Source organism: Natator depressus, chromosome 26 (genome assembly GCF_965152275.1).
Source record: "Natator depressus isolate rNatDep1 chromosome 26, rNatDep2.hap1, whole genome shotgun sequence".
Lineage (NCBI taxonomy): Eukaryota > Metazoa > Chordata > Testudines > Cheloniidae > Natator > Natator depressus.
Genome location: NC_134259.1, coordinates 12,393,021 through 12,413,938, shown reverse-complemented (window position 1 = coordinate 12,413,938; position 20,918 = coordinate 12,393,021). Strand labels below are relative to the sequence as shown.

Sequence of the window (20,918 nt, the reverse complement as noted above, 5' to 3'; positions counted from 1 at the left end):
TACAAGTAGACAGGGGACCCCTCACCCTTCACTGAAATACAGCAGCTATGTAACTGAGCACAGCAACACAACTGCTAAGGACAGGAGGTGACGAGACAAACACGTCCCACTAGAAATACAAGGAGAATGTAAGGAAAAAGAATGTAATTATCTAATGTGGATATTGAAATGACCACTACCTACCATATATCCCAACTTGCAAAAAGTGCTATGGGACCCTCGATAACCAAAAATGGTCAAGATCTCACTTGTATGGCTCACCTGAAAACTATTCATGGTGTCAGCAACATGCTGGGAGATGTTGGTTCATTATGGCTTAGAAGGAAGGCCCCCTACTAGAGTAGCCAACACCACCCCTCATGAGCGGAGTACTGCGGTCCTCAGGTGATGCAGAGCTTGGCCTGGAGTTCCAAAAAAGCCAAACAACCTCCTGCCCCTGACCTCTTTCAGGAGCAGAACCACATCAGTTCCACTGGGCCATAACTTCCCACTGCTGTGGAGAAGGGCACAAGATTTGACCCTTGCGCAGCTTTAGCAGTAAGTCAAGAGAGACAGCTGAAATGAAGGATTATACAGTGATGATAATATCAAACATTGTGCAGGTAAGAACAGGCCATTCAGAACACATTTTTGCAAGAGATGGTAGTTATAATGACGTTCTCTTTGCAGACTGGCCTTCTTTTCTTTGTGACTAACTCAGGATATTAAAACTCATACTTCCATAGCTAACTGCAGTGTTTTCTACCAATTCCACACAGTTTCTGGAAGCTAAAAATATGCATCCGAAACAAGAAAGATTAAAAAAAAAGTTACATTTATTTTGTAAAAAGGAGATATACACAAATACTTGGGGTTGCCAAGACAGTGCATGTAAGCTATGGAGCTTTTGTGTGCCTTCAGGGTGTGTTGATTCTTACTCATGTACACATGTTAAGTTATTTTAGAATTCCTGCTAAGATATCCCATGAATTTGAGGATGAAGCATGACTGGGTGTAATGTCTAGTTATTTCCCTGCTTAAGGTTCATCTCACATTCTCTAGTCCGTGCCTTCAGGTGCGCCGTGCTCTGAACTGCCACGCTGAGGATTCTGGTACCTCTTCACACTTTACTTTGACTGATAGCCCCTTCATCATCTTCATCGTCTGTGACATTGACAGGAATGTAGCCTCCTTCTCTGGGAAAACACAAGCACCAGCCGGCCCCTGTGAAGTCCACTGCTTTGAAGTCTATTACCTCAAGTATCTTGAAATCAACAGTGTCCGATCTGCAGTATGCGTCGTCTAGCTTTCGCCAATATAACCAGGCCATAACCAGGCCAAGTACCTGCAAGAAACATTCATTGAAAGGGATTAGATTTAGTGATGTCAACTCTTTATGCAGTTCCTTAAATACAAGAACTTTTTATTTTAGCGGTCTTTTAAACCTCGCCATGTTAATAAATCCTCAGGTCTCATACGAGGCAGGACTGAGCCTCATCAGAACTTGGATGGGAGATGTCCAGGGAAAACGAAGATGCTGCAGGAAGAGATGTCGGCGGTACTATTCAGCTCTAAGGCTGTACTGAAGGTCCCAACACAGCAGCCAGCACTGCTGTGTTGCTGCAGGTGCAGTCTTTTACACATGCTCGGTAAGTTATCCCCCCTGACATGTTTTTTTTCCCAAGAGGAGGTGTGCTAACCCTCGTGTCCTGGTCAAATTCCAGTAGGGCTCATTCCATTTTGCCTCCTTGAATTTCCCATGAAGTTTCAGGTGGAGAAACTGCTCTTAAAATGCGCCCTGTAAAGCTATTTTGTGCATAGCAGCAATCGTGTACGAGGGAAAAGCTGGCTGCATTTCAGTGGTAGGTAGGTGAGTATCTAACACACTTTGGGATCCTTCAGTGCTACATAACATCACTACTGCTTCGGTAGGTGAAGGTGCATTAAAAGGAACAAGAATCTGATTTAGTTTGGTGAACCTCTCTCTTGGCCTTTTCCAATTTCTCCCTCAGTCGCTCAAAAGACTGAGTCCCCTTATCTGCTGTGACAGTCCTAAATGCCTACTTGGTTTACATGAAATGCCCAGACTTGCGTCCTGGGCACAGCAATGATAGCATAAGACAGTCAGGCTCTTATAGGCACAAGAGACGAGATGTAACATATCCAAGAAATCTGTGACAGTTCAACTATAAGGATTTAAGCCAGACAGTCTCCTGTGGCTTCTCCAAATGTAGATAAGAAAGTGCAATAATTTTTGATTTTCATTATTTATGCATCCAAACAAAGCCATCAAAGCAAAAATATCAGCATTACATGAGTCGATATTATTGTCCATTTGAGTGAATAAATTCACAAAAATGGCTCAGACCATGAGGTCTGGGATCTTGCCTTCAGCAAAATCCAATACTAAATACTGCAGAGAAAGGCAAAAAGCCAATACAGTATAATGCATCTAGTCATTTGTGTGGCACTATGTATAGGAGAACAAATCTCCTCTTAACTCCTGAACGGTATCAGATCATGCTCTGAAGTATGAGGTTTGACTAACTTGGCTTTGAGTGGCCTACGCCCATAAACAGGAACCAGAAGCTCCCAGGTTCTAATCCTGGTGTTGATATTATCCTGCTAGGTGACCTAGGACAAGTCATTTCCCCACTCTCTGCCTCAGTTTGCCCATCTGTACAGAGAGGACAGGCAGAAGTGTTCGCAGAAATACATGGCTAATGCTTGAAAAGGACTTCTTTGAGATTCTTGGATGAATGCAAATTACTGAACTGGGATCCCTGAAGAGTGAAGTTCTCTCTTGATTAGCCGCACACGCAGTGGCAGCATACCTTCCTCCACAGCAGCCTGCTAATTTTTGTTATTCTGGCTCTAGGAAAAAGGTTCCGTTTCAATGGTGCCTTCGGTCTTTGGCCTCCCCGCTGAGGTTGCCCGCAGGGGGACAAGTCCCATTTATTAGGAATGGAACTGGGGCACCAGCCATTTCATGTGGATCAAACAAGAGCCATCAGACAGGCCTGTCTTTTCTGCTGATCTGGGATGGATATGAATGAGTGATGTAGACCAGAACTGGATTTGCATCCCTTCGTTAGCAACTTCCCGAGTTAGCTGTAGGCTGATTTTCAGCTCCCATTAACTGTGGCGCGATGTGTGGGCGCTCAGTTCTTCTGAGCCATTAGTTTCTCTATTCTTTCAGGTTTAAGGCCCAGCCTTTATACTCAGAGTCGATCTGTTTTAGGTACTTATATGGCCCCTATTACTGCCCAATCTTTTACATATTTAGTCTCGCACACCCCTCCAAGACTGGGGGTAATAGAACTGCCCTTTGTACAAGTGAGAGAATAAATGAAGGGCCCAGCATAACACACAAAATCTTTAGTCGGGCAAGTGCTTGAACCCTGGTCTCCCAAGTCACAGGCTAGGGCCCTAACCACTGGGCCATCCCTCCACTCCAAAGAAGGCCCTTAATCTTTCAGCTATCTGCTCAGTTTCTCTGGTAACCCCCACACGACAAATAAAGAAACAACGCAATACAAAATTACAAAACCAAGTTCCCATTAAATTCTCAGCTAGAATAATGGCCTCATTTATATCACACTCTTAAATGTCTTTATCTCATTAATTACAAGACGAGTACCTTGCTAACCAGATTACAGTTAGGTCTGAAATCACAGTATTGTACAGTCACAGTGCACATTATGGGAATAGTGGCAAATTATTGGATTTTTTGCTGAAAACCTTGTCATGCCAGAAGGAAAGATGTGATTCAGTGTGTCATTTATATGATGCTATGCAGAGAAACAAAATAATGAAGCATTTTGGTCTAAAACAACTATTTCATTAGCACAAGATTTAAAGTATCACTTTGCGTTTACCTGACATTTTCTTATAAATGCCACAACGACAGTGATTATGAGCAAAATGCTAGGGAGATAATTTATTAGGGTAAAAACAGGTACAAGACACTATTTGCAGAACAGACGATGATAATAATAGAAATAATCAGAGGTTTCCTGGGCTCATTTGGAACATCAGGCGTTCCAGTAAAATCAGGCAAGTGGCTTATTTGATATTAACTCCCTCTATTACTCAGATTTCAGAGGATGGCGGTTTCTTTGGAAGAAAAAAGTTTTGGGCCAATTTCAAACTCAGGTGCCCATGGGTACAACTGTGTTGACTTCAGTAGAGAAGGCTCACTGATATGTGGGCTGAATATGATGTTATGAATCTACGTACAGTGGAATGACAGACCAGAATGAACAATAATGATGACTGGTGGGCATACATCAGATGCTTAGGCTTGGTTTGGATAAGAGTTCTAAAGCTGAGATGCTAATCTGACCATTGTCCAGACTCTTGGGTCTGCAAAATTGGAAACCCAACCACAGTAGACACACCTCGTTCATAATCTTTTGCTCTGGAACCTCGTGTTTCTTTTAGTTCTTCCAGCTCCATGCTCCTGGCGAGAAACAATTTAATTTGAAACATCTTGTTGTGAAAAGGAAGAGACTACGAAGTGCTCTGTAAGTGGTGAAGCCTTCTCTCAGAAGGCTAAGCAGCCTTTGCCTGTGATTCATTGTTTTGAGCCAGATGGGTTCAATTTGGAAATACAAGTGCCTTAAGGACATCGGGATCCATATTTAGGTGCTCCAATCACATTAAACAGGTGCTGACACATTCGAGTGCCAAGTGAGAATTCCAATATAGAATTCGAATGCATTGTTTGGGTATTTATGTTTGAAAATTGCATTGGCAGTATAACCGGTAGACCAGCCCTAAACTGCTGTGCCGACCTCGTTGCCATATGCTCATGCACTTGGAAGTTCTGCAAGTTTGAAACAAAGGAGCGAGGGCAATCCCTCAAGACCTTTCGCTGTTCACGCAGTGCTAGCATCCAAGAGCAGGTCACTCCCATGATATACTACTGTGCGGCTATTAGAGTAATGTGATGGGAACACACAGGGCAATAAGTCTAATGCATGGACAGGAACACAATGTTTTGAAGTGAACTGAACTTTTCCGAAGTTTGTGGTGCGGGGGGAAGGGGTGGACTTGCCCTCTATATAGCCCCCTGTAGGTGATTGTTTTTTAAGTTCTGAATGACCAGAACAGCCCTGAGATATCGTGCAGAAAGAGCACACATACCAGCTGGGAGAAGCATTAAGAAAAATATGTTACTAAGTTACATGGAGTTTATTCTCCCAGGAAATTAACTTCATACCATGGCGTAGGAGCTTTCTGTAAGATTAAAGTTATATAATCCTATGGTTTAAAATAACCTAATTTGAAGTCCACAGGGCTTTCCCTATCATTTTGCGAATGCTATTAGCAAACATGTTTTCTTCTAACATTGCTTAAAAGACACTGAAGTGTACATCAGGAAGTAACCAAACTGCATCTGCCACATGTATTCATTCGAGTCTAACACATTATTATGGCATATTGTTCTTAGAGCTGAAAGATTATACTAATGGTTTATTTGGGTCCTAATCAATCTGTGAAATTGTCTGGAAATGGAGAATGTTAAGAGGAAGAGACAAATGGGGATAAATAGGCCTGGGTGTAATGAACTTTAAATTACACAACAGTTTTGCCATTAAGTAGAATGGAAAATGAGTTTGCCAACAAGAGGCTACACAATTCACGGACAGACTTAACAGCAAATTGACTATGGGGAAATAACTAATCAAATCAGTGGACTCCAGTGGACAGATAAACATTAACAACATCGGATTTATTAATTTGTCTTTGGAGAAAGAAGGAAAGCTCTGCCATTCATGCTAATGGTCCGGCAGGTGATCCGAAAATTACGCTTGAAGTTGACTTGGCCTGTGAGACTGACCAACAATTTTGCACTTCCCATGGAACACTAATACTGATGGAGCCTACAGACGTCTAGTTTTACTTTACAGTTGTTCAGTCAGTCACAGAAATCAGAGAAGGCTATGACCAACTCGGGCACATTGCACACTCCCCTAATAGTTCAGCATTGTTCCCTACAGCATGCTCTTGGTCGGGTCTAGTTTCAGCCATCCATTGCTGTTGCGTCATCTTATGACTAGCACGCTGTGCAACATCTTTTATTAAAACTGATCATGAGAATGACTTGCCCAGTGATGGGATCTGTTTGTGGGCCAGGCAGCACATATGACAGTGCAATACACATTGCTGGTATGGAAGTTGCGAGTACTTGACCCTATCCAATCTAAAGCTGTAACAACAAAGGCTTCTATGCAATGGCTCAGAGTAAGCAGAATCATCTAGTACATGCAGGAATCTTCCCTTATTCACAGGTTATGAAAATAAGGGAGCTGGGAGGCTGTATAGCAGAGACTAGGATCAACCTCACAGTGGCAAGCACACCCTTTGATAATTAAAAGTGAAGTACGATAATTTGTTTTAAGAGTCCCAGTCATTCCATCCTCGGGGCTTCGCCGAACATCCTGTCTATTTTATGTCTAACTTATAGTGGAAGCTCTTCGGGGCTCATCCTTGTGTTTCCTGGTTTTATACCATGGAGCACATTACTGGCACTTGAACCGTATGTTATCATCCTCCTTAGAGAGGTGCTACAGAATGGAAAGTTAGGCTTGGCAAGGCAGTCAATCGACTGGTCAAATATCAGCTGGCAGTCAAATACTGTCAAATATTCTGGCAAGTGTTCCCCCCAAGGTTTTGTTACTGATTTGTTTCTGTGGTCATTGTTCAAATAAATTAGTGCTTTAAAATATTTGACCATCTTTTGACAATATTTGGCCTGTCAACTTACCAATTATTGTTGGATCCATCAAATGCCCAACCTTAGAAGTGTTATATTAGGGATTCTTCTTTTTGAAAGACATTATATAAATCAGGGGTGGCCAAACTTACTTACTCTCTAAGCCGCACATGACATTCTTCAGAAGTTTGAGAGCTGGGGCACACCTGCTCATGATACTTTGCCAGAAGCTGGGAATGGGCAACAGGGGATGGATCACTTGATGATGACCTGTTCTGTTCATTCCCTCTGAGGCAACTGGCATTGGCCACTGTCGGAAGACAGGATACTGGGCTAGATGGACCTTTGGTCTGACCCAGTATGGCTGTTCTTATGCTGGGGCTTGGGGCTTTAGCCCCACAGAAGGTGGCTGCAGGGGCTTGGCCCTGATCCTGTTGAAATCCCAAGCCCCAGCAGGTGTGCCCCATGGGGCTGAAGCCCCGAGAACCCCCACTCCACTGGGCAGAAGGCCCTACCCCACCACCCTGCTGCAAGGCAGAGGTCCTGAGTTCCCCACCCCCAGTATGGTAGATGGAGAATGGAGTGGTGTAGGGGGGTCTGCGAGCTACACTAACTGTAAAAGAGATGCATGTGGCTCGTGAGCCATGGTTTGGCCACCCCGATACAAATTAAATACTAAGGTTTTATTTGTATTATTTGTTAGAAACTAAAACCACAGAAACAGAAAGAAAAAAGTGAACATTAGACTCTTCAAAACACTTCACATCATTTAGGTATCTAGATGGCTTGAAATCAACATATCTTGAAGATCAAATGATCTTCTAATAAGTTTGTTTTGTGCCCTGTGGCCTTGAAAACAATTCATTACTAAAAACAGACGGTAATGTGTCCTCATGCTATTCTTTCAAGAATCATGCATGACTAAAGGCACGTGAAGTACATTAACCTCCCAACACTATTTACAACCCAGAAATTGTGCAGTGGAATATATAGAACTTCTAAGGTTCGACTGATTCTTATGCCATAGAATTGAAGCAGAAAGAAATAAGCAAAGCACATAGACTTCTAGTTGATGCACTCTGATAGCCATCTTAGAAATTCAAAACACTTTATTTCATCACGTATTCATTACTGTTGCTATGCGCATCGCTGGGACAATTGCAAACTCAGGTCACAAACAAAAAGGAACGTCATGCTCTAAAACAGTAGGCAGTGCTCTCCTGAGCCCACTAAGAAAAAGGCTTAAGACTTGCATTTCAAAAATCTAATGCCACTTGTTAGATCTATCCAGGTTCTTATATGAGAGTGTCCATCACTGTGTAAACTAAGGGCCAGGCTGTCCTTAGCAAGAGCTTAAGTGATTTGCGCAAGGGCACATGATACTTCAATGGCAAAACCAGGATGAGATCTCACATGTTCCTGACTTCCACTCCTGTACTTAAGTCCATTAGACCATGCTGTCCTGGAATCAGCAGAGGAATTCAGGCTCCAGTGCTGTTAAACTACCAGGAGAGATTGAAGGAGCCCACATTAGAATATCAGCGAACCATAGGAATGTCAGGCTGGAAGGGACCTTGAGAAGTCATCTAGTCCAACTCTTGTGCTGAGGCAGGACCAGGTAAACCTAGAGCATATCTGTCAGGTGTCTGTCCAACCTGGTCTTAAAAACCTCCAATGATGGGGATTCCACCACCTCCCTTGGAAGCCTGTTGCAGAGTTTAACCTGTCCAACCTTAGAGTTAGACAGTTTTCCCTACTATCTAACCTCAATCTCCCTTGCTGCAGATTATACCCATAACTTCTTGTCTTACCATCAGTGGACAAGAAGAACAATCGATCTCCATCCTCTTTATAACAGCCCTTAATATATTTGAAGACTGTTATCAGGTCTGTCCCCCGCCCCCGTCTTTTTTTCTCAAGACTAAAGAAGCTCAGGTTCCTCATAGGTCAGGTTTTCTAAACCTTTGATCATTTTTGTTGCTCTCCTCTGGACTCTAATTTGCCGCATCTTTCCTCCTGTGTTTTACATACGACACTCCTATTAACGCACTCTAGAATAATATTAGTCTTTTTCACAACATCACGTTGTTGACTCATATTAAATTCGTCATCCACTATCACCTGCAGAACCTTTTCACCAGTACGACCACCTAGCCAGTTATTCCCCATTTTGTAGTAGTGCATTCGACTTTTCCTGCCTAAGTGTAGTACTTTGCATTTATCTTGATTGAATTTCATCTTGTTGATTTCAGATCAATTCTCCAATTTGTCAAGTTTCTTTTGTATTCTAACCCTGTCCTCCAATGTGGTAGCAAGCCCCTCCCAGCTCGGCTTCATCTGCAAATTTTATACGCATACTCTCTGCTCCATTATGCAAGTTATTAATGAAAATATTGAAAAGTACTGGAGCCAAGACTGACCCCTGTGGGATCCACTTGACACACCCTCCTAGTTTGACAGCAAACCACTGATACTAAAGTACGGTCTTTCAACCAGTTGTGCACTCAGCTTATAATTTCATCTAGACCACATTTCTCTAGTTTGCGTATGAGAACGTCATGTTTGACTGTGTCAAAAGCCTTTCTAAAATCTATCCCACATAACCAGGCAACTGCTCTCAGGGGGCTAAAAGTTACAAGGTGGGCTGGCGCCACCTCCTCCCCCAGCCATTCCGTGTGGAGAGAGGCAGGTCTCTAACTCATTCTCACAAGAAACGACCTAGGTGCCTAAGCCGGCTGATACCAAGAAAGGGGTCCCCAGCTGTGGCTCACTAGCAGAGATCGGTGCCTCCCTGCAGCCTGAACTAAGGTACCTATCTCCATGAGAGAGGCAGGGCTTAAGACACACTCCTCTTTTCAGAACTGCCCCTTGGCTAGTTTAGGCAGCTCCCTGTCTCATGTGCTGTCTTTTGTGGGTCCCATTCTTAGGCACTTATCTCTCCCCAAGGACTGAATAAGGAGCACAGGGACCTAACTCAGGCTTTGTGCATCACGTTGTTGTTTCTGTGATTTTCTAGATCCTTTGGGATTTCCATATCCTCAACATATGGCCCTATTGTTCCACCTCTCGGTCACTTTAAGGTGGATATCAAAGGGTTATAGCTTTGTCTAGAGGTTAAGCATTGCAATGCTCAGCGCTACAAGGCCAGAATCCCTTTCTGGATCCAGGCCTAAGTTCCCCCTTTCCTTACTACACTGAAAAAAGAGAAGAAAAAAGGTTAGGGCAGTAAGAGGGGATGCAGAAGGCTGTATTTGTTAATGAACTCCACCAAAAGAACACTATTTCTGGAACAGTTAATGAATCCTTCAACGGATTAGCCACTGGGATGACAGGACCTGTGCCCAGGGGCTCCAGCCAACTGGGAGGCCCCGGAAAAAATCCACCTCCGGACGGAAGCTGCCACACTCCAACCCTGCTCCAGGGCAGCAGCCGCGGGACAGAGGAAGCCTCCCTTCCAGCGGCACCTGACTCTGGCAGCAACCGCGGGGCGGCAGGGCAAGCCCCCCTCCAGTGGCCCCCAACCCCGCTCTCCAGCAGAAATGGTGGGCGGGCAGGGCTGGAGAAGCCCCAGCACCCCAACCCTGGTCCCCCACAAAAGCACAAGGGGTGATGGGGGAAGCCCCAGCAGAAAGGAGCAAAAGGGGTTGTGGAGCTGTAGTGGGGAGGGGTGGAATGGGCAGGACCCTGGGTGGAACAGGGGCAGGCCCTGGGAAAGGGGCACACAGGGGCAAAATGAGGGTGGGGCCGCAGGCAGAAGCAGTGGCGAGGGGCCCCCCCACCTGTTCTAGCCCCGGGCCCCAGGAAGGGAGGGAGGAATAGCTCAGTGGTTTGAGCATTGGCCTGCTAAACCCAGGGTTATGAGTTCAATCCTTGAGGGGGCCATTTAGGGATCTGGGGCAAAAATTGGGGATTTGTCCTGCTTTGAGCAGGGGGTTGGACTAGATGACCTCCTGAGGTCCCTTCCAACCCTGATATTCTATGGTTCTATGGAAACCTTAATCCACCTCTGACTAGGAGCCTATGCAATGTTCTCTTTTGGTGGATCCGCCCTCCTGAAAAATGTTTTATGATAACCAAGGAAGTAAAGAGGGGAAGGCAAAACCCACTGCTGACATGCAGGGAAAACAGACCCGCACAGACCTTCCCAACTGCCATATGATTTGATGGAGCACGTTCATTACCTTCCACTCCACCGGCACTTTCACACGCCTAGAGTCGTGGCACTTCTCCCTCGGATCACATGAACGCGGTCACCTCCGGAGCCCAAACAATGGGGAGGTGGGGTGTCACTAGACAGCAACGTGACACACAAGCTCCCAGACTGGGGAGTGAGGGACCAAGCACCTGGCGCGTTGTGCATATGACAGACTGCTCGCAGCAGCCCCCTGATCACTGCTAGTGCTGCAGGATGAAGAGGGCTGCAGGCTCAGCTGCGAGCAAGTAAACACTTTCTGTTGGGGGATTATGAGCATCTGGGTGGTAATTCCTGGGCTAGTGATGCATGTGGGAGGGTACAAGTAGAAACAACAGGAAGCCAGGGGAAGGTGAGCTGAGCTGAAGAGGTAGGTAGCATGGAAAGTGCCTGCTTCAAGATGCCTTTGTTATATTGTGTGTGTAAACGTGTGGAGGAATAAAAGGGACATGTGCAAGGGGCTGCCTCAGACTGATTCACTGAAAAGCTCCCAGACTGTTCTGCCCCTGCAGTAGGCATTTTTTCTCCTGAGGTTCATGGATGCACTGTGGGCATTGGACTGGTTTTCTTCAAGAGTATGAAAGATGTCATAAATCTATAAATACTTGGCACACAAGACCGCATAAGTTGATCCCAAACAATGAAATATTCCAGCTCTACCCAGCTGCATTACCAAATTCATCTTGGCACAACTGCTCTCATTAAGGAGAGCTAGCTACAGAGAGAAAATGAGGCTCAATTTAGTTGAAAAATAATTACGTGGCAGCATTATTCATTTGTGCTTGAAACTGACAAGACTGCAGGATATTTTCATGCAGTATGTTGTGTATTTCTAAGTTGCAGTGGGCAGTCCAAAGAGACAGCGATATTATGACCCTTTCAGTAAAGTGAAAATTATCCCCCTTGTCTCACATTTTAATGACTCAAATATCTAGCGCCTCAAAATTTTGTGCTACCTTTATTATTACGGGGATGGGCCCTGTTTTCCTGATGTAGATATTAGAGACCTCACAGCGAATTTTGTAACAGCCAGTGTTTATAGAGCTGCTTTTGGCCAAAGTTTCCTCTTCCCTCACTACTGTCCTGTGTGTTGGGTGGTTTTTGTTCCCCACCCCAGAGGTGGCTGCATCTGAGGGTATGTCTACACTGCAGTCAGAACTGTGACTGCAGCAGGTGTAGACATACCTGAGCTAGCTTTGAAGATGGAGCAAAAGCAAGTGAAGCTGTGCCAGCATGGGCTTCTTGCCACTGTAAGACACAATATACCGTGCAGTTTTGCTCAGGTTACAAGGACTGGCTATAGTAGGTCATGTAGAGTGCTGAGCACACTGACTGCTTAATGGGAACTAAATAATAATTGTAATAATGGTAATGAGGCTCAGTGGGGCTGATAGGCTCAGGGGATTGGAAATGGCATCCAAACCATTTCTCCTCTAACTCCCCAATTCAGATCTTTCCCAGGTGACTCTGTCATGATCAGCTTTTGCTCAAAGGCTTTGAGGTATCCTAATTAATATGTGATGAAGGAAGGTCAGTGTGGGGTGTTTATAAACATTCACCAACTGCACTGAAAGATGCACCTGATCTTGGTAATTAATTCTGGTCTGAAGAATTGATTAGCCATCACTAAAAGGTTGCTCAGGGGCCCCTTGCAAATTACCTCCTGTTACTTAGAACAAATAAAAGGAAATGTTATGTTGCACAGCAGATAGTACAGCTATGGAGAAGGTCAGGGCCAAATATGGCAGCTGGGTGTAATAAAGGTCTGGATAATATTAATGGCCAAAGAATATTTGCAGGTATGCAAACTGAAGAGAAGGAAGGGTGCGTGGAAAGGAAAGGTGTATGTGTGTGTGTGTGTGCAGGTGTTTTTCACCTCCACACACCGAACAAGTGAAATTCTATGCTGATATGAATGGGTGCAACTTCACTAACTTTCATCGAGTTTCCCTTGTTTACACCAGCACAGAATTTGGCCCAAGATTATTTGTATTTATATTATTTTGTTCTGTGGCAGTGCCTGGGAGTACAAGTCATGGACCAGGACCTCATTGGGCTAGGTGCTGTACAAATGCCTCCCCAAAATAATACAAATATAACCCAGATCTTACACAGCACTTTACTACGGAGGTCAGTAGCATTATCCCGATCTTACAGGTGGGGAAACTGAGGCACGGAGCAGGGACGTGACGTGCCGTGCCAGCAGGCACAGAGTCAGGAACAGAATCCAGGTCTTCTGCATCGGAGTCCACTTTATATAGAACACGTTTCATCTCAAAGCACTTTACAGAGAAACTGAGCTAAAAACTCCTCCATTAGAAGCCCTCACTCTGGAGCGCAACGCCGTAGCTGCTTAAGTGTGCCCAGCAACAGTACTCAAGACTTTAGGACAGGAAGTGAAGCGGCGAACCACATTCAGTTGAAACTGCAGGGGGAATGTAAGTGGGGAGTATGCAATTACTCGCACTGACGTATTCATGTGGATCCCTTCCCTCTTACTCCCCTGCATGTGCTGCCCAGCCAAGTGGTCCCTTTTCTGTCCTGCTCCCCTGGGCATTTCCCTTCTGATGGGGACACTGGCCAACAAATGCAGCTACTGTTTCCTCTCCTTTTCCACTTACTCAACAGTGGCCTTTAATGGAGGCAGCTGAGCTGCCGCCTTGTTGCTAGCTCCCCTTATAGGCCCAGGCTCTCTCTTCAGAGAAGAGCTTGGAGGCCTGTAGGAGCAGCAAAGCCAGGTCTCCGCAGACTGTGAGCAAGCGGCCAACAGACCAAAGACGAGAAACCACTAGACGAGACGCATGCGGCACAGGAGGGAGAGTTACACCTCAGGGTGAAGCATTTGGTATTAGCAACGCTGCTCCCGCCTTTTCCACCAGACAACGAGCACGACTGCTGTGCAACGCTCCCAGACCATGGAGACAGCCGAGTCCGCGCACGGACTCTTCCCAGATTTTGTCGTCTCGAGGCCCGGGGGTGCTGGCAGGCAAACCAACTTCTCTGCAATTCAGTTTCCATCTGTGGAATGGGGAGGGTAGCTATCCACCCGGAGGAGCTGGGAGGCTTACCTGGAAGGTTACGTATTGCTTATGAATTAAACTCTCCGAACAGCAGCAGCACAGAGCGAAGCCAACTGTACCAGAGCTGCCTGTTGTGTTTCAATAGGAGAAATCGCGCCAGTAGGCTCAAGCCTCAGCAATTTCAACCCTATTCTACTTTCCGTGACTACAAGGCTACAATGGGCCACCTGAGAGTGCGACTGCTGACAGGCAATGAAGCAGATGTATCATTTGTACTCATGATCCTTTTCCTATTGACCTATTAAAAACCTTGTCGCTGTCACAGGCTCTCTTATGAGCCATATTTTCCCTTTCTAATAGAAATGTCTTATTTCCCAAAGAAAAGGGGTGCTCGTTATTCAAAGCCTAAACAATGCTTCACTCAAACCCCCCTGCTGTACTTACTCAAGTGGCTCATTCATATTTTCCTGTTCAAAGCAAGAATCTTGTAAGGGGGTCTCCTTGCTGCGTTGGTATTTGACGTCAAGAAATCTGCAATGGAAACTCAAGGGTCTGCTTAATGGAGGGAGACTGTGTGCATTTAACTGAGTGAGAGAAAGGGAATGGCAGGAGGGACAAGTTATTAAAGGCTCTTACGACATTATGCTGAGTGCTTGGTGGTGCAGGCAGTGATGCTAACGTGTGTGTGATCGCAGGTGGATAGCTTCACCGAGCTGTCTGAGGCAGTGTGTCCAATGGTTGGAAGTCAGGGCTTTCATCTGGACACATGAGGCCAAAATTTTCAGAAGAGCTGGCAAATCGACCAGGAGTGACTCATGTCTTCCTCTTACTGGCTGTCTTCCTAGTGGACAGGTGTTCACATCCACATTAAAATTGGCCCCTGTCGGTGTAAAGCAGCAAAGTTCCTTTCCCACCTCTACATTTTTAAAACAGCCTCTAATATTGGGTACTTCAAATTGTCGATGGTCTGGACTCCAGCGGAAGTCAGCAGGAGCTGCGGGCACTCAGGAACTCTGAAAATCAGCCAGTAGGTGTCGCATGCTGGACACCCAGTAATGGGGGCATCCAAAATTAGATGCTGCTTTTGAAGAGTCTTTCTGTACCTCGGGTTACTTGTGTGTTCAATGGAGATAACATCCACAGGGATGCATGCTGTGAAAGGCCAATTCATTGTTGTTTGCAGAAAGTTTTAGTATCTTCCAAATGAGAAACTCAAACAATTAATTTATAAAATAAAAGGTTTGGCATCCCTTTGGTATAGCGTATGATGCTGGAAAAAAGGAACAGCGTTAATCAGCGTTTAAAGTCCGATCCAATGCCCTATGCAGTCAATGGGAGTTTTCCCACTCATGTCAACAAGTGCTGGATCAAGCCCCTAATGAAGAATAAGAATTTCAGCTATAGTTACTGATCCAAAGAATTTTATTTCAGGCAACGTGAAGCAGTGACAATATTTGAACTAACACAAATTTAGCATATTAGCAGGTGTCCCGGTTTGCATTGCTGGGCAAGGCCAGCATAATACCCCCAAGATCATGTTAGCTGGTGGGAGAAGTAAATTAATTACTGTGTCTTACAGAATGAATTCAATTTAATCAAACAGAGATAAGGTTTACAGCATTCCGCAGGCTGAGAGCGCAGACAGCTAATTCAGCTCTGTCATTCTAAGATGGAGGGAGTGGCTTTTTATAATAACTGAGATGTGAGGGGAATACAGAACATAGGTGGCCAGTGGTTTCAAGAGGGGATATGCCATGATCCCCTGTATTGTAAGTGAAGCCTAGGCCTTATTGGCTGGATTCAATCACATTTAAACTGAGTCCATTTCATTCTTCTTTTTTCATATGGAATAGTATAAAACAAAATCCATTTTTGTTGGATTGGGTTTGAGCTGCCAGTACTGAAAGTAGTTTTGCATCCTCTTCAGATCAGCATTAAAGGTGTCTTCCGCAAGAGCGACAGTGGCAACCTTCACATGGTCCTCCCCGTTGAGTACCCTTTAATCCACGTGCACGAACTAATGGCACCACCTGGGAGACTGAAGGTCATTCATTGGCCCCCGAGTTAGAGCAGCATTCCATTCCATATCAACCTAACACTGAAATATTACAGAAGGTCCCAGGATCTGTGCTTGATATTTCCTTCCAAAGAATAAAAACTTGCATGCAATTAGCACCACTTTCCTCTAGGAGGATCCCACAGCACTTCCAAAACTTGAGCTGACCAGAGGAGTTGAGCAGAGGGAATTGCCTCTATCTGGGGCTGGATGACATTGTGGGACAGTTTTAGGGTGTTTTCCACAGTTTTATTTCACTCTTGCTTAGTGCGCCAATGTATCAAGTTTTTGCAAAGTGCAGCAAATGCAGGATAAAATTCACACTGGACAGAGGGCTCCCAGGAGTGACACTACACCTCATATTCTTCATAGTGATATGATGATGATATGATTATAGCATAATTATGATGTATTTTATGCAAGATGGGACATGTGAGGTGTCATTGGAAAAGTTATGATTTGCTAAATATGATTATCCTATTTGTATGCATGTATCATTTTTGTATCTGAAGTTATGAATATTGACTAGGGATCTGTAATTCAAATGGGCTTACTCTGGAAAACACCCACAGCCAGCTTTTCAGGTACAACAATGAAGAAGGCAGATGGGGCTAAAGCAAGTGCAGCTTACCCCTTAAGAATCTGAAGCCTGCTTGTATCATTTCTCAGGGTGAGAATTTCATAGAATCATAGAATATCAGGGTTGGAAGGGACCTCAGGAGGTCATCTAGTCCAACCCCCTGCTCAAAGCAGGGCCAATCCCCAATTTTTGCCCCAGATCCCTAAATGGCCCCCTCAAGGATTGAACTCACAACTCTGGGTTTAGTAGGCCAATGCTCAAACCACTGAGCTATCCCTCCCCCCCAGTTTGCGAATTCATATGCAATCTATTTAATATATGAAGCTTAGTTTGCATTTTTTGTTTATTTGCTAGGTAATCTACTTTGATCTGTATGCTATCACTTATAATCATTTAAAATCTATCTTTTGTAGTTTAATAAAACTTGTTTTGTTTGAATCTAAACCAGTGATCTTTGACTGGAGTGCTTGGGGAAAATCTCTGCTTGGTTACCACAAGTGAGCATTGTTCTCTTCACATTGAGGGAGAGGTGGACCAGGTATTAAACCCATATACTGGCCAGATCTGACCAGGACAGGACGGTACTGCTCTGGGGTCCCAGGCTGGGAAGCTGGTGGTTAGACAGCCTGAGTGTAACTGCAGCTGGCTGTGTCCCTACTTGTGGGAATGCTGGTGAAAGTGCAGGCTCGAGGGCTTTGTAGCTTGTCACAGCAGCACAGTGTGAGAAGGAGCCCAGGCTGATGGATCAAAGGGCTCTGTGGTAAGAACATAAGAATGGCCATCCTGGCTCAGACCAAGGGTCCATCTAGCCCAGTATCCTGTCTTCCGACAGTGGCCAATGTCAGGTGCCCCAGAGGGAATGGACAGAACAGGTAATCAGCTAGTGATCCATCCCCTGTCACTCATTCCCAGCTTCTGGCAGTTCCAGGTGGCCCCTCAGGGGGGAAACCGGTCACACTGTGCACCATTTAAGTCCTCAAAAAAAGCTCATTAGGAGCCAGATTTTTACAGATATTTAGTCACCTAAAGATGCAGAATGGCCCCTTTGAAAATCCCACTAGGCACCTATCTGCATCTTTGGGTGCCTAAGCCTTTAAAAATCTAGTCCTAAGTGGTGTGCAGGCCCTGTGCTGGTCTTTTCTGCACAGGGCTGTATGTCACCTTCAGGCTTGATCAATGAGATTTTGTCTGGGCCTTGGATTAGGCACGTTATTGGACAAACTAACCTCGTCTTTCCATCTAGTTTAGAACTGAACTGGAACGACAGTCAATGCTGGGCAGTGTTGCTTTCTAAAAACGTGGAAGAAGCTATGTCTGAGCACAGAATTGCTTCCAGTGGCAACATTACTAATGCCATCACATGCTCTCTTCCGCATCAAAATCTTTTAGCGGTCGCCAAAGCTCCCCATGTCTGTCAGACCCACTCCCTCAATCCCCCCACAAAATATCAAGGCAAAAAACCTGCCACTGTGACTGAGGCTTGTTCCTGTGCTACTGGGTCAATGGCTTTAGCCACTTCTAGGGTTGCCAACCCTCCAGGACTGTCCTGGAGTGCCCAGGAATTGAAGATTCATATTTAATTAAAGATTTTGTCATGTGATGAAACCTACAGGAATATGGCCAACCAAAATTGGCAACCCTAGCCACTTCTACAATTTAATTTTTGTTATAAATAATATATTTTTGTTGCTGCTCTTATAGACAGCAGAGATTTCTTTCTAGCTCTAAACAAGAGATTTGGCAAATGCAGGATAAGGACTTGCCTGGGGTTTAATCAGGGCATTGTAATAGATAGGAGTGGTTACAGCCACCTCTCTGCCTATTTGCTTTTAGTCAACCATTTACAAAATACGAATTAGGAAACAGGGCTGAGATGCTCTCCTCCTAAAGACCCCAAAGCTGGGGACTGGTTTGTATAAAACCCAAAAGTTTTGGATACTTATCTTCATGCAAATGAAACTATTACGGTGTCTTCCTGCAAGCAGGGTAACCAGACACAATCCATATTAAAAAAAAAAAAACAATCCAAGGACGAGAGTTCAGATTTTAGCGTTGAGGTGAAATCTGCATGTTTTTGAACTGGATGTGAATAATGTGTTTATGTTTATTATGTGGGCAGCACAAGATTTATGATGCCCTTTACTCATTTCCTTCCTTTTAAGTGCTAGAGTTTTTATAAATGAGGTGTTTGCTAAGTGGCAACAGGGTATTAAGCAATCTTAATTGGTTTTTGAAATGAAATGTTTTAGACATAGATGTCAAAAGGCAGGCGTCTCATTGGGGTTGTCAGCACCAGAGAGGGGAGTAACTTCTCTGAACATGGTACTGCTCTGAAAAGTCTCTCTTAAAAAAAAAAATCACGTTGTGGGCTTTGATGTTCATTGTCTCTTCGTTACTGAGTATGAGATGAGCTCAGTTTACAAGTAAACCAGTCGTTTTACCCTTTTTCCCCACTGCCAGCCCTGCAAACGGTGCCTGGGTTCAGAGTCAACCTGAGTTCCTTCCTTCTCACGCCCCACAACCAGTAATAAAGGTTTCCAACATGCAGCACTTCCAAATTCTGCTCTCAGTGATTCTGCATAAGTGTGGCAAGTTGGAACTCAGCAAACCATTCTGTTGAAGATGCACAAAGACGAAGAGAGTCTTGCTCACTTGCCCGGAGTGCATAGCCAGCAGGAGGAAAAACAGTGAGACCATATGACCCATTACATGCAGAAACAGTTCTGCATGTAGCGTAGTACCATTTTTATATGGGTACTTTTCAGAACAAAACTGTACTTGAAAAACAGGTCAGTTTCCACCAGGTTTGAGATTTGGGGTGGATCCTTGCTTTATTTGAAGCAGCTGACCTCTTCATAGTGCTATCCAATGCCACTCGGATGACTGACAAGAACTAAATCATTGCAAATGTAGGGGTTATGAATGAACCCTCTTACCAGTAGTCTACTGAGTTTGGAGGAAAACGGAAGAGAAATATTCAAATCAGAAACACTGGAGAAGCAGAAGTCCAGGGTTATGTTTACAGTAGCATGTGAGAAAGCTTCCCCCTTCTAGAAACAAAGTTGCTCTGCCAAAAATAAACTGCCTGAAAAAAATGGATGGCACATACCCTGTGCCATCTATTTCACTTGTTGCAGGAGATGGATGGTTGCGATTATTTCAAACTCGGAAACATTTCTGGGAAGCAAACCAGGAAAGGGACCAAACAATATGTTGCAAATTATTAGGTAACCATTAAAGAACTTGAAAACAGCAGATGTTTTTCCCTCAGTAACTGAGGTGCCTGAGTGCTCCCAGGTAGAGCAGGTCTGGTCAGCTGCTTAGTCAGGAGGAGATGAGTCAGTGAAAGTTTGCACCCTGGGATTCTCTGCTGTACCTGAATGATGCTCAGCTTCACTCCTCAACACACATGGGCATCAAAGAACAAGGAGCAATGGTCTCAAGTTACAGTGGGGGAGGTTTAGGTTGGATATTAGGAAACACTGTTTCACTAGGAGGGTGGTGAAGCGCTGGAATGGGTTACCTAGGGAGGTGGTGGAATCTCCATCTTTAGAGGTTTTTAAGGCCTGGCTTGACAAAGCCCTGGCTGGGATGATTTAGTTGGGGATTGGTCCTGCTTTGAGCAGGGGCTTTGACTAGATGACCTCCTGAGGTCTCTTCCAACCCTCATCTTCTATGATTCAAAGGCAGCAAGACTGCATAGCAAGTTGCTCCATGACTGAAGTCTGTGCAAGTATGAAATGCAAACTACCTTTCAAATGAGGTCTTAAATCCGATACCACTCAGGGGTGCCGGAACGGGGGGACCAGGAGGCGAGGCCCCGCTCCTTTTAAAACTGGGAGGGCTATGCCATTCCACTTTTTACTGACCGTAAGGGCGAGCAACGGGGGGGGCAGAGGACAGAGAGGAGTGAGCAGGGCCTCAGGGGGAAGAGGCGGCGTGAGGGCAGGGGCTCCGGGAGAAAGGGAGGTGTGGGGCAGGGCCTCAGGGAGGTGTGGCACAGGGGCAGGACCACGGCCGTCTGTGGGCCTTCTGCCTGCTTTTAGGGTGCTTCTGCTGCTCCTGACACCACTGCAACCTGGAGAAAGCAGAAATCTAGAGAGCATTTTCTTGGGCAATCGATTACCCAGTACCCAATTTGCTTCCTGTTCACCTTGGGGAAAACTGGGAAGCAGATGGCTCAAGGGAATGAGACATGGAGTCCTTCACCTGAAGCTAATGGAACATGTCTCCTTTTGTAAAGAGCTTCGAGATTGACTGATAGTAAAACCCTACACGCAGGCTAGGGCTCTAATAAGGGCCAGAAAGTTGCATTGTCAGCATCCCTTTTGTAGCTAACTCCATCTCCAGAAGCCGTAGTCCAGCCCTCC

At 45.0% G+C, this 20,918-nt stretch overlaps 1 protein-coding gene across 2 annotated transcripts in view; it reads right to left on the bottom strand.

The window, feature by feature from the left end:
- Positions 1-802: 802 nt before the first annotated feature.
- LOC141978317 (tetraspanin-15-like) overlaps positions 803-20,918 on the bottom strand; it is a 198,080-nt gene continuing 177,964 nt past the window's right edge. Inside the window, exon 7 of one of the 2 annotated variants that reach the window (XM_074940328.1) lies at positions 803-1,324. In XM_074940328.1, coding sequence (XP_074796429.1) covers positions 1,100-1,324 — 225 coding nt within the window. In that variant the 3' untranslated portion in view covers positions 803-1,099. The remainder of the gene's footprint in view (positions 1,325-20,918) is intronic. The other variant, XM_074940327.1, reaches the window with a different exon arrangement.